The sequence below is a fragment of the Micropterus dolomieu genome, linkage group LG09, assembly GCF_021292245.1.
Source record: "Micropterus dolomieu isolate WLL.071019.BEF.003 ecotype Adirondacks linkage group LG09, ASM2129224v1, whole genome shotgun sequence".
NCBI lineage: Eukaryota > Metazoa > Chordata > Actinopteri > Centrarchiformes > Centrarchidae > Micropterus > Micropterus dolomieu.
Genome location: NC_060158.1, coordinates 25,448,653 through 25,467,672, shown reverse-complemented (window position 1 = coordinate 25,467,672; position 19,020 = coordinate 25,448,653). Strand labels below are relative to the sequence as shown.

Below are 19,020 nucleotides of genomic sequence, written 5' to 3'. Positions count from 1 at the left end.
TTTAATGACTCAAAAAGTGAAATTACGCTGCTGATATTGAAATTGATTCGTTTGAATAATTGTGTGCGCATTGAAAATGCACTAAGAAAAAAAGTTCCTCCATGGACAAATGTCAAAGTTGGGTTGTTGCACCGGGGCACGCTGGAATGTAAAGGTAATTCATTTCTTTTGACATTTACCTTCTAAAATGCTCCGGATTAGCATAGTAATATCGTTCTCCGAGCCTGTGTGAGACTACAGACTTCATTTAAATGACGTATGGTGTGTGTTTTTATGGAATAAAGTGGTTAACCTTTTAAATTGGTGCAGTTGATGATGCTAGAAGGTAGAGAATGATGCTTTCTCCCAGCTCTCACACAGCACTCACCTTTGCTCTCTGCAGTGGAAAAAAAGCGCCCGGCTCATATATGAAGCGGCACAACGGAACATAAGCCTATGTGCCTATTTTGGATTGTGCCCGCCAGTCATAGCGTTACTTTCTGTGTGCACCGTTTCAGCCTTTTTGAGGCTAATAAAGCTGTGCAGTGCACTAAGGGCAAGCTAGACCTGGTAAATACCTGATGCAGACTGAACTTATCTTGAGCTTGAATGGTGGATCAATACCCAAATCTTGAATCCAGTGCAAGCCTCGTGTTCTAGATCTTCATACCATTAGAATAGGAAAGCAGTAACTGACTAGCCAATTCACTCTTTGCTAAGCTACGCCCCGAATAAGCAGCTGGCCAATCACAGCGCAGTATAGGTCCGACACTTTCATGGCTGTGCTCCATTGACTCGTATGCAAAAGCTTTTTTTTGCTGTATTTTTCCAAGATGTGGTCAAACGCTGTTCCTGGGGCATTTGTAATAATTATAATATAATAATTACTCTACCCAGAAAGGCTGAAATGTTAGTTAGCTAACGCTAGCTAACTTACTACTGAATGTAGCGTTATAAAGCCCTGCTGTTCTGCTTTTTAATGATTGTAATAGTGAATATAGACCTGCCCAGCTGTGCAGGAACAGTATTGATCATTAATGCAAAAATTCATTCCATATTTCTTTTTTGTAGCTGATTCTGTGATATTAATTGAATTTTTTAGGTTTTTGACTGTTAGTGAGACAAGACATTTTGGGACGTTGGGATGGACATTTTTCATTCATTTTTGTAGAACTTTATAGAATAAACCTAATCAGGTTTAGAGTATAATTCACAATAAATGTAATGATTAGTTGTAGCCTTATCAATTACTTAACACTGTGCTCTCCAACACAAAGCTATAAGAGATGTAATTCTGACAAATGCTTATAGGCAGACTGAAATGTACAGTCCAAAATGCTCTTTAAAAAAACTGTTTTTATTTTTAAAATAATTAATGTACACTTTTCACAGAAATAGGCCAGTGTTTACACAAGTTTAAAAGCCACCTCTTTCTGTACAACACTGTACCAGGTGGCCAGTTAGAATCCTGTTTGATACGGAGCCATTGTTTTGTTTTGATTCGATCGGGCTCATGGTTTTTAAAAAAATAAATAAAAAAAATAGCAGCTAGTGGTCAGCAGGGACGAAGATACACTGACAAAAGCAACAGCAAAAAGGCCATTTACTGTGATTGTTTCTGACTTGTGTGTCAGGTGACTGTGGATTATGCACATCTGACACATCTGAACGCACGCTGTTGTGATATTTGAAAGTGTGGTGGTGTGGATGTAGAAAAAATGTGTTAACCGTTGTTGGCACCTTCCCCTCTCGACCTGAAGATTTGCATGGCCGTGCCCGAGTGCATCTGTTTCGTCAACGAGAGAGTGCAAATGAATAATCCCAACGGTCTCCCCAGTCCACTTCAGTCTGCCCTGAAACATGTTGGAAACGGTCCTCCACTGCGACCTAAAAACTATTTCCCTCCGTGCTGTGGTTGGTAGTAAACGTGGACAGCTCTGCTACAATGCACAAACTCAATTTTCCATTTAAATTACGCGTCTGTTGTTCAGATTATGACCAGGCATGTTTTCTTCTGGCTGTGTGTGTGTGTGTGTGTGTGTGTGTGCACGCAGAGCAGTGTGTCTGACGTCAGTGTCAGAGTTGTGACTCTAACCATGAGGCAGGCAGTGACCCAGCCAGGTCCTTAAGTAGCTTCGTCTCATTCAGTAGCCAGGGTATTTTTGGCATAGTAGTGAGTGACACACTTATCGTAATGGGTCGTCCAGGGTGCCAATGGTCGGCCTTCCTTCTCGGCAGCGCGAGCCCAGCCTCGGCGACATGATGTAACCGATCACTGTCTTGCCTCCGATGCTGACTGAGGAGTCGCTGCCCGCTAACACATCAAGTGGCTTATCTGTGAGCAGGAGTGGAGAGCAGAGGCCGCTGTGATAAAGCAATCATGCCATTCTTGCACTGAACTCGCGTTGTGGCCTCAAATAAGCCAAAAAAACATTAGTTCAGAAATCTAAACAAGTTTTTACACAGACCCCTTTTTTTATTTAATAAAAATCCAAAGCACCCACATGTTAAGAGTTTTCTAAATGCAAAGACAGGAACAAGAACTTTGGCTTGCCTAAAATTGGTTCATCAAGTTAATGAGTATTAACTTCACCACACATTCGATACCAGCTTTCAGTTCGTGACATTTTTCAGCACTCTGTGCCATTGACACACTTCAGTCGCTCCCAAACCTAGTCATTACCTTGGCTACACTAAAAAAGAGAGAATCTTTTTATCTTCAACGAAAGGTCTTCCACCCTTTAAAAATGTGATTATTGTTTGCTAGATTTTGAGCCGTTTCTGTTTCTGTTGTGTCTGCCAGGTGCGGGATACATCACTGGGAGTAGTACCATTATTTCCACGTTAAACGATTTGCCATCTACCGTTTCTCACCACAACGTGCACCATACCCGCTGGCCCCGCTGGCTCCCTTGTGAGCGCTCCCAGTCCAAACGCCCCTCGCCTCGTCTCACTCCCGGCAATCAGCCACCGTCACCTGGAAATATAAGTTTGGCCTGACAGGTTGACAGCCGGCAGTCAGGGCAAATGTTCACTCTCTTGTACCTCCGACCTCAACATCACACTGACAGGCCAGGCAGCAGCAAGCAGCCCTGTTATGTTTTTTTATTTTTTTTTATCAGACAATAACTGGACGGTCTCTGATCTACCTAACTGGAGATTCTTTTCACAGAGCTCACTGGGCCTGTCAGGATAGAGATGGAAACCAGTTAACACCTAGCAGAGATGTTGCTATCCATCAGTAAACATTGAGTAGTACATTTTTTATCTATCAAACCTAAATTGGAACAGACCAGGGAATCTCTCTAATGTATGTGACCATTTCAGCTGTGTTGTTTTCCACCTGTAAATCATGCCGGTTCAGAGTCGTGTTTGTTGATTCTGTTGTTCTTATCAACCTCAAATAACCCTGGGAAGGCTTTGTTTTTCCCTCATCTCTCAGAGATGTGAAAGCAGATTTTGTCGTTGAGTGTACGCGTTCCCTTCTTCCACTCGTCCCCAAACATCTTTTGAGTTCGTTGGAACAGCTGGGTGAACATCTGGGTGAGTAGTGTGCTTTTGCCTCTGCTCGGCGTGGATGACAACACCAGCAGGCGCATGCTGCCGCCCCCTCTACCCAGCCCAGGACCTCCTGGCTTTTATCCAGAGTCAGCTCCAAGTTGGAGCTTCTCAGGTTGATGCAGTGGGAAGGCAGGCCAATTGCTAAATTGAGATGGCCTTTCTGATGTTTTGAAGCTTGCGCTCCAGCGATGGCCGGGCATATTACGTTTTCAGGTTGTCTGTCATATTTTTGTGAATGCGATATCTGAGGAAGGAATTTCTTCAAATTTGGCACAAACATCCACATGGTTTGGTTGTCAAAGGTCACTGTGACCTCACTGTGGCCATAATTTAAGAACTGATCATATTTCACAGTTGGTGGGACAATGAATGACCTCAAATTAGGGTTTTAGCCATGACTTGAGAATGAATTTGATGATTCTAGATTTCACAAACATGTTGACAAGTAGTCTAGATTGTTTAAAAGCTTTCTGGCTACAGTTAGAGTACCTCGCTGCTGTTGCTGCTGGGAAACAGCTGTGGGTATTATTTATGAAAAAGGGAGATACTCACACAGTGTGTAACCCCTTATGATATGAATTGTGGATTTTTAATGAAGGTGCACAGTTTCAAATATAATATGAAATAATATGAATGTTCCATTTTAAATGTACAGAGCTCTAGTGTACCTCTATGCAAGAACTTAGAAATCTATCTGATATAAGAGAATGTATAACCCCCAAAACCTGAAAATATTAGTATTAGAGCAGTCGATCAACAGAAAATTGATTTTGATAATTGAATAATCATTTGTCAATTTTCAAGCAAACATTTCAAACGTTTGATGGGTCCAGCTCCTCAGCTGTGGGAATTTAATAAGCCTTGTGTTAAAGTGTCGTGAACTGAATATTTTAGTTTTGTGCTGTTGGTTGGTCCAAACATAATTTGTGTGTCGCTTTTGACTCTTTAAAGAGGTGGTATTATGCCTTTTGGCTTTTCCCCTCTCCTTTATTGATATATTTTTTTGTGCATGTAATAGGTTTGCAAAGTGAAAAAGTCCAAAGGGAGTTCCCATCTCCCACAGAAAACTCTACACATGGCCTCAAGCTCACAGATTGTTTGTAGTCCAGCCTTTTCTTCCGCTTTCTGGTGAAGTCACAAGAAAAGATGCATCACAATACTTGCCTGGCGGCTAGTCCGACACGCCCTCAAAAACACCGGTGGAAAAACAATGAGCTGCAGCACAGTGACAAGACGTCCGCCTGCTGCCTTTCCTCTCCTCTGAGACAGAGCTCAGTTAGAATTTTATGGATGAAAGATACTTTTGTTACAGATTTATAACTCACCACTCTGAAACTCTTGCTTCAGTCCATGTTGCTAAGCTGGTCGGCAACATGTACAGCTGAACTGAAGCCGTGTTTCCCAGCTTCTCAGAGCCCGCCCTACTCTGCTTCTGATTGGCTAGTAGTCCTTAACTAAGAACTGCGCATGTGCAACTCCCAACAAAGATCATGTGGAGGCAAGATGTATTACTCCATTGTTAAAAGGAAGCCTTCAACACACAGGGTGAAAAGAGGAGCTGCAGCAAGTTAGAAAAAAAATATGGTGTTTTTTAAAAAACCATGTAAACCTGTTCTGGTACAACCCCTAAATAAAATGATGAACCTGAAAATGAGCATAATACCACCTCTCTAAGAAATTGTGATTGGCATTTTTTTGTATATATATTTCATATTTCTGACATTTATTGTAAGAACAATTGATTGATTAATCACGACAATACTTGGAAAGATTTCAAGTCTCACCAGACACTGAGGTTTACTACCCGTACTCAGCATGACTCCTCAGTGTCAGTGTAGAAAGTGGATGGGGATCACAGTCGCTTGTCCTGGAGCGAAGTACTTAACCCATCACTTCTGCAGTGGAAGTGTTCAGTGCGTAAACTGTGAAAGACTGGTCATATTGGGCAGCTCCCACTGTGAATGTGGATATCCGTATTAACGTGAAAGAAGCTCCTTAAAGCAAGCAAGTGCACAGATACACTTCAAAGAGCTCACCCCTGAAGTTGACACTGGTTGTAAAGGGTAGGATATTCTGTCCTCCCTTGATGTGATGTGTGCAACTCCACCACCGTATGAGGGCGGCCTTAGCCGGCGTGTGTTAGCGCTGGTGTGTTGCGTGTTGAAGGGCTTTAACGCAGAACAATGGTGTGTGTGCCGAGGCCATGTGGCTGTGTGGCGGATTAAATTAGCAGCAGTTGTTTATCGTCTGCCCCCACCCCCTCTGGTCCATCTGCTCTGCTTGGCCCCGTGGACTCCATCTCTGCTCTCAGGCACTGCTCCAGACCCCCCCCCCCCCCCCCCCCCCCCCCCCCCCCCAACCCCTTACAAATCCCTATCCCAATGTCACACACACACACAGTTTTGAATAGTTGCAATATCCACCAGCAGCCCAGTCATGACACAATATACTCAGTGCAACCTCTTCTGCCAAGAGTGCTCTGGCTTTCCTCTATGCAGATTAGCCACGTGCTAATTGTGGTTATTTATTTATTTTTTTTATGGAAGAGAGAGGGAAAAAAAGGGAGGGGAAGAGTTTCCTCCAGAAATTGATTAGATGACTGAGCAGAAAAAAAGAGACAGTGCAGTGGTGTTAGCTGAGTTGCCATCCAGTGGGCGTGTTTGAGACTTTGTTGCTGTATGGGTGAAGTTCGTTCTAAGTCTGTGTGGTATATCATTAAAAAATGACATTTTTATTCACTATTTGCTTAATTGTTCCTGTGAGGCCAAAATAATAAGGCAAATATTTACACACAGTACGGTATTGGTTATCTTTGTTTTGTAACCTGAATGAACTATCAGAATGTCCCATTGACCTTTTGGAGTTCAGCTGAGACAGTTTCAGAAACAAATGAGTGGGTTTCTGCAAAGCTAGCACCTACCCTTTGATCCACGTGTCAGGGAATCTCCCTACATGTCATAACTACACACTTGTTTTATTTTTAGAAACAGTAGGTGCAGCAAAGGATGAAATGAAATTACCTGTTTGCTTTTGAAAAAAAAAAAAAAAAACTGCCAAATAAAAGATGTAGCTATTTTCTGATATTTGTTAGCTTGTTTTTTTTTTTTTTAGCTAACCAGGTGAAGCTGTAGAAACAAAAGCCCTGGGATTATTAGTTTGAGCAAGAGTACATTTTATTGCTTCTTTTTTTATTTCCGTTTCTTTTTTCAGAGGTTACATAGCAAAGCTTTTAATGTTGGATGAAAATTCAGCTACTTGTTACCTTGTTTTTTTGTGTTTTAGCATGTTAAACTGATCAGTCGCTCCTCTAGGAAAGATTGCGATTTCAAGGCAGTGCAATCACCAGTGCCTAAAACATCAGTGAAACAGTAAACTGCTTGTATTATTTATCAGAAAACTTTCTCCAAAATTTGTCATTGTCATGTCATCAAATTTTGCTAGTTATTAGCAGTTAACATAATGTACCATGGTGGGCCTACTTGGTGTAATACATTGTGTCCTTTGAACTGTGACTATACGTTCACATGTTTTGATGTTGATGCTTTGATGTTCAGAAAGAGTGACATGATGGGTCATAAGAAAAAAATTTGACTACTACCGTTTAAGATTTTACTTTTAATTAACATGAACTTGAAAAGTGAAAATCCAAAGCTAAATTTGACCAGCATGGGGCGGTTGGAAAGGTCATCTTGTTAGACCTTGATTCTAGTCATTTGTGTTTCAAAGCGGAAAGCTGTACTGGTACATGCCTTATTGTCTTTCCGCTGTCTATCACTCACCACCTCCATTCCCTGACATTTTCCTCTGATACATCAGAAACAAATCACGTTCTGTGACCCTGAACAATGAACAACCATACTGATTTCCAAGCCAACAAATAAGTCTGACCATTTTATTGATCATTTTACTGATGTGGGGAAACTTACTGAATCTTTAATGATTAATGTTAAACATTTACTTACATGTTATTTAACCTTAAATTGTGTTTTCCATTTAAATAGACCAAAAAGGTGCAATGCCTTCTTTTGGCAAATTTCTTCTCATACATCCATCTCAATATTTAAAGTAATAGTAATTTTAATCATTGTTTTGTTAGTTATGATTAAACTCAACTCGACTCTCAAACGTGGGAAGTAAATTCAGATGCTTGTGGTCTCAACAGCAGCAGCGCTCCAGCCTTGGTGTTGTCCTTCTGAAGGGCCACTCATTCTGCAACTAAGAGAAAGAGGAAGAGAGCCTTCAATGGCAGCCCCTGACCTCTATACACAAGATACAGTAGAGTTTGTTTTTTTTTTGTTTTTGTTTTTTGTGTGTGGTTAAAGCGCACATGCACAGCCACAAAGGTCTCAGCCAAAGCTCTCTGGATCTTGGAGGAGGTATAATGGGGTGTCAGATGTGAACAACTTAAGCAATGCGAGAAAAATGCTGGTAAACAGATCAATGAAGGCCTGAGCAGTAGACTGGCCACAGCTATCTCCCTGCGTGCAGTGCACAGATGTGTTAACATGATCGAATGAGGTCGAGCAGTAGAAAAACAAAACCTCTTGAGCAGGTTCAACATCCTGGACTCATACTGGGACCACATACTTCTAAAGCAATCCTTAAAGGTTACGAACATCATTACATAGAATTGGGCGTAGTTTAGGATCCCTGTTAACTGGGTACAGCTCCCTCCGTCGCTCGCTATAGTACATTAAAGAATAGCTGAAGAAAGAGAGACCAGAGATGTTGTAGTCTTGTAAGTTTTCCATTTTGTTTCTCTGAACTCAAACATTTCAAGCCTCAGCGATGTGACTTATTGGAATGAACACTTTTGTTCCTGGAAATAGCCTGGTCCCAAATAGCTTGCAGCCATCTGCTTGTCTCATGGTTGAACGCTGTTGTCGAGTGTGAAGTTGTTCGGATGAGCGGTTCATGAAAAAGCTGCTAAGCAGCAATACCGGAGGCTGAGCAAACTGCCCTTTGCGATCAAGCAAGTGTGTGAACGGGCACTGCACTAGTTTTAATAAATATAGGATGTATTCTAGTTATGTTGTGGGGATTTAAGTTTCATTGATGAAGTTTGCATTGACCATGCCTTTTTAAAGGATAATTCCTCTTTAATTCAACGATTTACCAATGGCTTAGGTGAGTACCTTTTTCTTTCTTATACTGATGGGATTGGTATGATGGCCAATACAAATGAAAACAGTGCTGACTTTTCTAAAAACCCACAGTGATGTGCTCTATTTATCCAACCAACACCCCAAAACCTGAAAATATTCCATTTACAATTGGATTGAGCAAAGAAAACCTGCACATCCTCACAATTGAGAATGGAAATGTTTGTTTGAAAAATGAATTGATTTATCTAAATCGTTGTCGATTTGACTTTGTCTGTTGGCTAATTGTTGCTGCTCCATATGAAAATGTGACCCAAGTTTTCATAAACTGGAATTATCCTTTACGGATCTGTAAACAAACTTAATGATTTTCAATTCTAGTGTCTAAATTGAATTATTACAATTAGCTTTGATGTTCTTGCAAGAAAATTGCAAAAGCTACAAAATACTATAGACTATCTGAGTATTTAGTAAATATTTGTAGAAAGGATTGCCAGCTGCTTTCTTTAAAATATTAAAATAATGTACATGTTGGTGTAATGCTTGTGAGCACGTTGTACACTTATCTCTGCTATCTGATCACCTCCTGGTCAAATGATCACTATCTCCTTCTTCAGTGGTTGTTAAATGAGACATGAGAGAGAGAGAGAGACCAGTGGTTTGTTTTGGGAACGTCGGCACTGATTCTCCACGTGGCTCGGGGAGCTGGAAACCCTGATTGTAGTCGAGCTGTACTTTCCAATTCTCTCCCTGCAGAGCTGTCAGGCTTCTTAATGGAAAAGCGGGTACACAAGCTGGTGTAGAAATATTCCCACCGCCGGCAAAATATCGACCAAAATTGGGGAGGAAAAAGCTTGATTGTTTTATGGCCCCGGTCATTGCTGGGAGATTTTGTCTAAATGAGAAATAGATTTTACCTTTAGTGTTGCTGCTCTGTAGTTTGTTAGCATACTAGTCATTTTTCATGTGGATTGGAGGACGTTAGCGGGATGATTCAGGCCTCGGTGGCACACTTTACGGATGACACAGGAGGCTGTGTGTAACTACTTAAGCAGCTCATTAGGAAAGAGCTGGAGCATATTTCTCTCCAGTGAAAGAAGTCGCTCCAGCTTTGTTTGGGGGAAGCTTTTGTTTCTTGTTGCTTGCCATAATTGGACAAATACACCTGTCTGAAACGTCAGCTTCACCAGCTCCCCCATCTTTAGGCGTGCAGACTCATCATGCCATGAAGTCAGGTGGGGGGAGTGAGGGATGGTGCACTTCCTTGCAGACTGAGGTTAAAAGTGCATTAGAGGTCAGAGGAGAGTGCCTACCAAGGCCTGTTACCTCTTCCCCCCACGGTGCGGTCGGTAATGACTCTGGGGAGCGTAGTAACACCCCTTGCACCACCCCTTCCGCCACACACAACATAACACACATACTCTCCTGAATCTGGAGGAGCTCAGGAGTGTGTGGCCTGGGGGAGGCTAGAAGGAAAACCTGGAGCGGAATATGTTATCTTGGATAATGTTGGTTGACTGTCCTGACAGCCTGTTGAGCCCCCCCCCCCAACACCTACAGTCTTCCCCAACACACACACAAACATATATATTTTCACACACACACACACACACCAGTCTCCTGCTGAGCCACCCCCCACCCGACCTCCACTCTCTCATTGCAGCACTGTCATTCATAGAGTGCCAAAGCCTGCTGCTTTATTAAAGCCCAGGAAGAGCAAGGCCTGGCCCAGGTTCAAACAGCAGTGCAGCTGGGACCTGTTACATTTTCGGCAGACTGCCCTCTCCGTCTCGCTGGCTATAAATAGCCCCGGTGGTTGTCTCCCTTAACCAAGGAAAAGAGGTTTTTGGGGGAGGAAGAACACACACACACACACACACACACATTAATAACCGTGGGAAGCAATGAAAGCTTTGTGTCTGCTGCCCGAGGTCAGCGGGCCAGGAGGTGTTGCGACTTCAAAGCCCCCATTGTGGCTCTTACTTTCAGACGCCGCTGCGGTGGGTTTGCTGGGAACACACAGGGGCTGCCAGCGGTGTTGATGGCATCAGATTGCGCCAACCAGGCAGATACCCGCAGAGCCCTGGTGTGAATGTAGTTTTCTATTTTTTTTTATTTTTTAGATTCCCAGGGCCAGTTCATTATAGTTATTTATTTTTTGTTACACTGGTGGAGTGTTGTGTTTGGGGGGGATTCCACCAGCCTCATCTCTTATGTACACACACACAGCATCAGACGTTTTATGACCTTGGCTCCAGCTGCTGACAGGCGAGGCTACCTCATTACAAACCCCCCCCCCGCCCTTCTCTTCCTCCTTTGCTCTCCGTTTCCCTCACCGTCTCTCCAGCCAGAAAGGCCGTCTGGCCCAGTAACATTCCCTGCCCGGACCATGTGGATGTCCCAGAGTCCAAGCCGGCCGAGGTCAGCCCCCACCACTACGCCGGCCTCCATCCTGACGTGGCTCCAGCTGAGGGGTGGGCCCAAATCCAGCTACCGCAGACACTTCCACTTCCTTAAGCTTATTTTCATAGAAACCCTCCCCAACATCTCCGCCGTAACAGTATCCACTCACTGGCACAATGATCTCCTGGGCAGGGAAACGCTCCTGGCGGATATAGTGGGCTCACTCATTCATTCATGGCCAATTTTTTCCCTTTCTAGTAGGAAAGTAAATCCACTACTGCTTTTTACTCCCCCTTATGCTTTTTGTTCTATATTTACTTGATTATACTGTGACTGGTTTATGGGATGATGCTTGCACGACACATTGCAGCGGTCGAGTTATTGTTTGTGTTATTGCTGAGTAAAGCTGTTTCAAGAAAACCCACTAAAAAGGCTCCAATAGAACTCCTAATATTTGAACTGGACTACATTTTCTCATCTTTTCCTGTCCCGTCGCTGGATCCTGAGCAATGTTCAGTGTCACTTGCATCATTACAGAGCTTGTTCTAGCTTGTTAGGTACTGTGACTGTACAGTCGAACATGGGCAGTAGACGCACCATGACCATCAACCCCAAAAGCATGACTGAATGACAGACAATTATCTTTAAAGTGAAACCTTTTTCCATACAGTTTTGATGCCAGAATTGCCCGTTTATCCATCCACTGTTTCAGCTCATTTAAAACATTACACATTCTCTCGATGTGTCCTCCAGCCTCCAAGCCCAATGGACCAGGTAGGGAAGATGCGTGGCCAGCCATATGGAGGACCCAGCCCCTACTCCCAGCAGCAAGGGCCTCCCGCCACAGGGCCTGGACCTCAGCAGGGAGGGTCTTACCCAGGGCAGGGCTATGGCCCTCCAGGCCCTCAGAGGTATCCTATGGCTGTGCAGAGCCGAACACCTGGCGCTATGGGCAGTATGCAGTATGGACAACAGGTCAGTAAAATGATCCTCTATCGTTTATTTCGCTGTGTCGCAATTTCCACACTTTGAGGGGACGACACTTTGCACCGCGGTGAAGTTAGTTTTACGTTGAATATTCGAAACTTCACCGCGGTCCGTTCTTCCACACTTGCCGTTGTTGCAGGGATGAAATTTGCATTAGGAATAAACAAACGTGGAGGAGAGTGAAGTTCACTCATAACTGGATAATACTGAATAGGAGGAATCAGACTATGCAAGCTAAAACGAGGAGTTCATACCACCACTTTGTTCTCTCATGTTTACTTTGCAGCAGCAAATAGCCTCAGCTTGCTAACCCACAACCTAGCTAACGTTAGTTGTTATGCGCTCTATATCACGCTATTTGTCCTGGTGTTAGATTTCTCCTTACTTACACCACCTTTATGACGCAGAGAAAAAACATGAGTTCATAATATTTCATTTAATTTACAAAAAAGTGTTCTATATTGGGATATGAAATGACCAATATTGGGAGATACATTTTTTGTCGTATCGCACAACCCTACTACCATGTTGTTGCATGAGAAGTTCTTGTAGGTTTACTTCCTAGCAAAATCTGAGACATTTCTTAAAAACATTGGCTGCCAATATAACAGGAGCTCACCGTCTGTTAATTTCCTTATATTCAGTAGAATCAAGATTTAAGACAATGCATTTATAATGAGCAAGTACAAAGTGCATCATATGCCCAGGGTTTTGTCTGGGACCTGAGACATGTTGCCCATGGTTCGAAGATTGTGTCATGTTCAACTAGTCAATGTCAAACCCATCTGAACAATCCTCAACATGAGTGGTGAAATCACTGTCTCTTGTAATGTGCATTGAACTGATTAGAGACTACTGTTAAGGTTGGGAGGGCAGCATATTAAAAAACAGTGATCGGTATGTGTCCTGTCCACTTCAATGAGGAATATTGTCCAACATTGAGAGGGTGGCACTCCTTTTTAAAAACAAGTTACAAAGCACCAGTAAATGATGGGCAGGGGCTTGCATCACCAGACATAAGCCACATCTCTGTTGAATTAAAGACCCCCTGCCTTAGGAGTGCACATTTAACATGGCCAATTTGAGTATCTGTGGTACGGACCACAAGTTAATAAATTTGTTTTTTTTTACTTTCTTGCTAGTTGAGGCAGAAGAGAGTTTATTTGGTCTGTGACCTACTGTTACACAGCAGACAAAGTGACGTTATGGGGGCAGACGCATCTGACGTCACACGTGGGGAAGTCTGCAGGAGTTCAAAACCAGTTATTTGTTGGTAGTGAGTAGTCATGATGCAGATATGTTAGGGTATTATCAGCCCTGACAAAGGGGTGGGGTCAATACTTTAAAGAGGTGAAACTGAGGCACGTTATCCTTTTTAGCCTAGAGGTGGAGCTGATGGATGTAGCTGTACTTAAAGCAATAGTTGACATTTTGGGAAATACACTTATTCCTTTCTTGCCAAGAGTCAGATCAGAAAAATGATATTACAGAAGCTGGAGCTAGGAGACAGTTACCTTTTAGCGTAGCATTAAGACTGGAAACAGAGGGTACAGCTAACCTGGCTCTCTCCAAAGGTAGTGTTCCTGGCCAAGAAATAATTCCGCATATAACCTTCTATAAAACCCCACATTGTCGTTTTTACACAAGATATATTTTGTGACCTTTAGACCGTGCCAGGCTAACTTCTTCCTAGTTTTTGTGCTTAGCAAAGCTAACCAGCTGCTTTATGTAGTTTCAGACAGATATGAAAGAGAAGTATTGACCTTCCCATCTACATCTTGGCAAGAAAGCAAATAAATGTATTTCCAAATTGTCTAACTATTCATTAAGGTGTCTGTAGCAGAGAGACAGGAGAAGCACCACAGACAGTGTTTATTGAAGTCCAGTAGCAAAAGGTCTGACAGATCCTGTAACGTGCTTCCAAATTAATGCAGGTAACTGCCAGTTATCTTTCATGTTGCAAGTCAGAAAATAGTGCACGCCTTTCTATTTATGCTTTCGGGAATGATACCAAAGATTCTCACCCCTACCGGTCATAGATGATCTGACCAACAGAAGTTATCGGCGAGCACAACAAAACCAAAGTTCAGCCCCAAAATCTCCTAGAGGAACAGACCCAAAGAGAGGAATCCATCCACTTTCTGCTTTATTTTCATACTCAAATCAAAAGTTGGTGAAAATTCAAGTTTTGTGTATGGGGCACAGCGGGGAGCACTTTCTGACAGCGCTGTCCAATTGAAAACAGCAAACCTCCAGTTTGCCGTAGCTACTTACTCATAGCTAGGAAAAAGGCCCTTCGTGAACTCTCTCAGCCAGGCAGTGCGTCTTAACAGAGAAATGCATGCAGGGAATCCCGTAGAGTGAAGCTTTTCTTCCACGTCCACTGTCTGTGGTCTTCTGCCCATTGTGCGGTGTGATTATCTCATACAGGCCTGCCTGGTGCCTGACCATGGACTCGATAAGTGCCCTGCAGAGAAGAAAACGACTTCCCTCCCTTTGTCAAAGACGTCCAATACAGTCACTTCATGTTGTTTTAAATGTGTGGCAATTCTTTACTATCTCTTATTTTCTTTGAATTCTGGAGTAGCTGAAAACCCTCCCTAAACAACACGTGGCTTTCTTCTCTTCTTTTTTTATTACTGTGTTCCCTCACAAGGTCAGGGTTGTCTCCTTCCTTGCTCCTTGAGGGTAATGAAACGAAAACGCTGTATTAAAAGGCTTTCCGTGCATGGGATTGGGTGGAATATGAAAAGCCTCATTTTGAGGTTCAAGGAGATGAAGTCAAAACTCAATTTTTATTTTCACGGCTGTAATTTAAAGCGATACACTGCTAAATTCCTACACTCAGATGTTTTTCCTTATGCGCTTTGACTGATCAGTTTATAACGCGGAACATACTCCTCTCTCTTATTGTGAGAGAACAGTTGTCTTTCACTTTTAATCTGTGAGTAAGATGAAGAGATGCTCTGATTGCTCCGCTGAGAACGAATTGTAAAAAAATCAGAGGTGACTGTGGATATTTGGTTATTTTTATATATTTTTACAGCTTTAGAAAGGATCCTGTCAGCGCACAGACTGTATTCAGGTAGTGATTGATAATCCACAGAGGGACTCAGGATAGTAAACCTGCAGTAAAATCTTGGTTCAACTGAAGAAAGGTGTTTATGTTCAGAGGCAATTCAACTGTGCTGGGTGTTCTTCCCCTTTTAAAGGTGAATTATTGTTGATCCCAACCAATTTTTCTGTTTTCATGTCTAGATGTCTGCCTATGGGCAACAGGGGCCGGGTGGCTACGGCCAGCAGAGCCAGGGCTACTATGGTCAGCACGGCCCCGCCCCTCACCCTGGCCAACAGCAGCCTCCATATTCTGGCCAACCCCAGGGCAGTTCTGGGACTCCCTACCCCCAGCAGGGTCACCCTTCACAGCCTCCTGGCCAACACGGGCAGCCAGGACCCCCCTACCAACAAACCCAAGGTCCCCACGGCCCCTCTCCAGGTCAGCCTCCCTATAGCCAGCCCCCACAGTCTCAGCCTGGACAGCCATCCTACGTCCCTCCCCAGCAGCAACAGCAGCCTCAACAGCCGCAGGGACCAGGCCCCCAAAGTCAGCAGGGCCCTCAGGGCCAGCCTGGGTATCCACAACCCTCCGGACCTGGGCAGCCACCACAGCAGCAAACCCCGCCGCAGCAACCGCCGCAGCAGCAAGGACCCCCACAACAACAGCAGCAGCAACAACCAGGAGGTCCACCTCCTCAAGCCCAGCAACCTCCAAGTCATGGTCAGCAGGGTCAACCATCCCCTTACTCCCAGACACCCCCACTGCAACAGCAGCAGCAACAACAGCAGCAACAACAACAACAGCAGCAGCAACAACAACAACAACAACAGCAACAACAGCAACAACAGCAACAACAGTCACCATATCAGAGGTTCCCACCTCCTCCACAGGTAGTAACGCCACACTTAACTCTGTTAGCACACTTTAGCTAAATGTGATGTGCCGTGTCGGACCCATCTGTGTTTCCATTACTGTTGCAGCAGGAGTTTCCCGAGCTGACGCAGGCTCTTTACATTTGCTGTGCTATATCAGTGCTGTACAGATGCAGTCCATGCCTCCCTTACATTGTTAATGCCCTCCAAAACTCTCTGTAGCTGCTTCACAGTAAACACCTTCCAGTCCTTCCATGTTTCATGTCCCTTCAGTCATATTTACCTTTGTCGTGTAATAGATAGTTAAAATGAAAAGCGTGTACTTAGTTTTCATAACATAACTGTTACTCTAAACGGCTTAAACTGTGAAGCAGCTAAAGGAGGTTTTGAATAAACCTTTGACGTAAGCCGTCAAGGGTTAACTTGTTGCTTTAATAATCTATAATTATTTAAAGAGGCTCCTGTTTGTGAAATCAATAGTAAGAACAATAGGATTTTGGAACACACATCACAGAAACTCCTACATTACATGGGAGATGAAATGAAGATGAAGCCTCAAGTGAGCCACTCAGGCAAAGAGTTGTAAAGTAAGCGATGACTTTTCCTATCCTGTGGCGACATAGTCATGCCATACAGTACGTATTCACCACACAGTTGCTCATGGCAGGGCACGCTACATTTATCCAGCTCAGTGGGGGTGACTTATTTGTATTCATGTGTCAGTGGATGCATTACTGTGTATTACGTAGATCCAATAAGCAGTAACGAGATGCTTGATTTGGGAATTTGTTTTTACATGTGTGAAATCCATTGCATTATCTCCTTCTTGTCCCCATAATCAGGAACTGTCCCAGGATTCCTTTAGCTCCCAGTCCAGTGCTCCGCCTTCCAATCAGCCCATGGCTTCCAACAAGAGCAGTCAAGAAGACAGCATGCAGGGCCGGCCATCCAGTCTGCCGGTGAGCCCTCCGTCTCATCTTTTAATTTCTGACATTTACTAGTTGAAGCTGGGTTTCATTCACTGGCCTCCATGGGCACCAAGCACCTCCATAGTTTGCCCGTTTAATGTATATTTTATAACCCTTAGACACGAAAGGCCCCTATGAAAGCAGACACATTTACAGCTAGAAATTTCAGGTTTTAATCTTATGACCAGAGTCAGTCCAGTAGTATATAGTAATGTGGCACTGCAAGTAGCTTTAGACCCATTTATTTGTCAAAATGATGATACATGTGATAAAATTACTGCTAACCTTTTTCTCAAGGAGTACATGTGCTCATAAATGTTTTCATTTACAGCAAAACATGTTCAAGTCACACATACCTTTTTAAGGGCATATGCGAGTGAAATACTCACACTGTAGAGCCCTGTCTTTGACTGGAACTGATTTTGGACCAGAACTCATTCGGGTGTTTTCCTGATCTGCACCTAACTGGTGTGTGAAAGTCAAAATTCAACTACTGTGAAGGACCACTAAAGACGTAGTTAATAGTGATTGGGAATCTTTGGGAAACTCACAGTTTGAGTCTGATCCTTGGTCACGATTAGATTCTCAAAACCAATTCCCAATTAAATAAATATACAGGTGTGCACTATTTTTAGGATTTTACTCCACTGAAATGTGAAATGAAGCATAACTGGCAGTGAAGCTAAATGGTCTCGATGACTAACAGAAAAAGTGGGTCAAAGTACTCCGTTTTTTTAATTTTTATTTAAAACACTTGAACGCGTTATTTACTGTCCAACATCACTGGCTAAACAATTATTTTCCCTCACCCCAAACAGTTAACACCGGCTGCTGTTAACTCTTTTATCCGTCCCCCTATTAAACACAGCTGGATTTAAAGCTCAGGAAAAAAAGAAGAAATTGTCCAGTTAATTTTCCAAAACTGTTGCCCTGTGACCAGCATCACCTGGCACCTGGTTCTATAATGCAGCAAACATCAGCCTACAGCAGTAAGAGTTACCCCATAGATGTAGGCACGTAAACCAAAGTTTTCCAGTGTGACAGGAGCACTCGGAGGGAGGAAGATCCAGCATCTCACAATAGTGAGATAGACATTAATGGCTGTGTAATGTGTTATTTTGAGGAGGCCACCAAAGAAAATTTACACTGCTATACAAGCTGTACACTCACTACTCTACACTGTAGCAAAGTGTCATTTCTTTAGTGTTGTCACCTGAAAAGATATAATCAAATATCTACAAAAAAGTGAGGGGTGCACTCACTTTTGTGAGATGCTGTACATAGAAATGTGTCGGATTTTTTGTTCCCACTGGGCAATCGATTGAATACCAAACACTTGAATTCAGCTGCGGCGACCTTTTCAGAGCCATGTGGTGGACATTGTCCGCTTTTTCAGAGAGAACTACTGTGGGTATTGCATGCTTTACTAGATTAGGGTCAATATTCAGTACTTTGGACTACTTATGCTGGTGGATTCCCAGATATTCCTCAGGTTTACTGCTTTCTGTTGCCATGCCTGCTGAATTACTGACATGTTAAGAGATGCTGCATAAAATTCCAACAAAACTTTCCCCAGCTGGCACATAGTGTTTGACCACTCCAAATATTAATGGCACGAATGACTGAAATTTGTGGATTATCTCATCTTTTAAATTTTAGGCCCCTTCACCAGTTCACCATTCTTACTGTACACAACAACAAGCTGATGCCAAGAGTGAGTAAAGCGCGTTCAAGTATTGCGGGTTTCTACTGACTGGTTAGGGGAAAAAAATTGTGGGAGGGCAAAAAAAAAAAAAGAAAATTTCCACCACAAAAAGGGTTGTTCAAAGTGAAGCAAATCTGGCGTCTGATACCCCTCTGGCTAAGATAAAGGTGAGAGGAACCCGCTTGCCCCCCCCCTGTTAAAGAGGTGTCTCGCTGTAACACGTTGCAGTTTCCATGGCAGTGTTTATAGGTCAGACTGCGGAGCTAACCTCATTCTGGGCCTCAGGGAAGGAGAGTGAGAAATGAGATCATTAATGAGAGAGAATGAAAGTGAGAGAGCGGAGTTGGCGGCGGCGAGGGGGGGGGGGGGGGGTTGGGGGGGGCAC

General features: G+C 43.3%; 1 protein-coding gene across 2 annotated transcripts in view; it reads left to right on the top strand.

The window, feature by feature from the left end:
• Positions 1 to 19,020, top strand: part of arid1ab (AT rich interactive domain 1Ab (SWI-like)) — a 53,866-nt gene that overhangs the window by 9,987 nt on the left and 24,859 nt on the right. For both annotated transcript variants that reach the window (XM_046058183.1, XM_046058182.1), the window contains exons 2-4: positions 11,799 to 12,020; positions 15,291 to 15,980; positions 16,805 to 16,921. In XM_046058183.1, the coding sequence (XP_045914139.1) occupies positions 11,799 to 12,020; positions 15,291 to 15,980; positions 16,805 to 16,921 (1,029 nt within the window). The remainder of the gene's footprint in view (positions 1 to 11,798; positions 12,021 to 15,290; positions 15,981 to 16,804; positions 16,922 to 19,020) is intronic.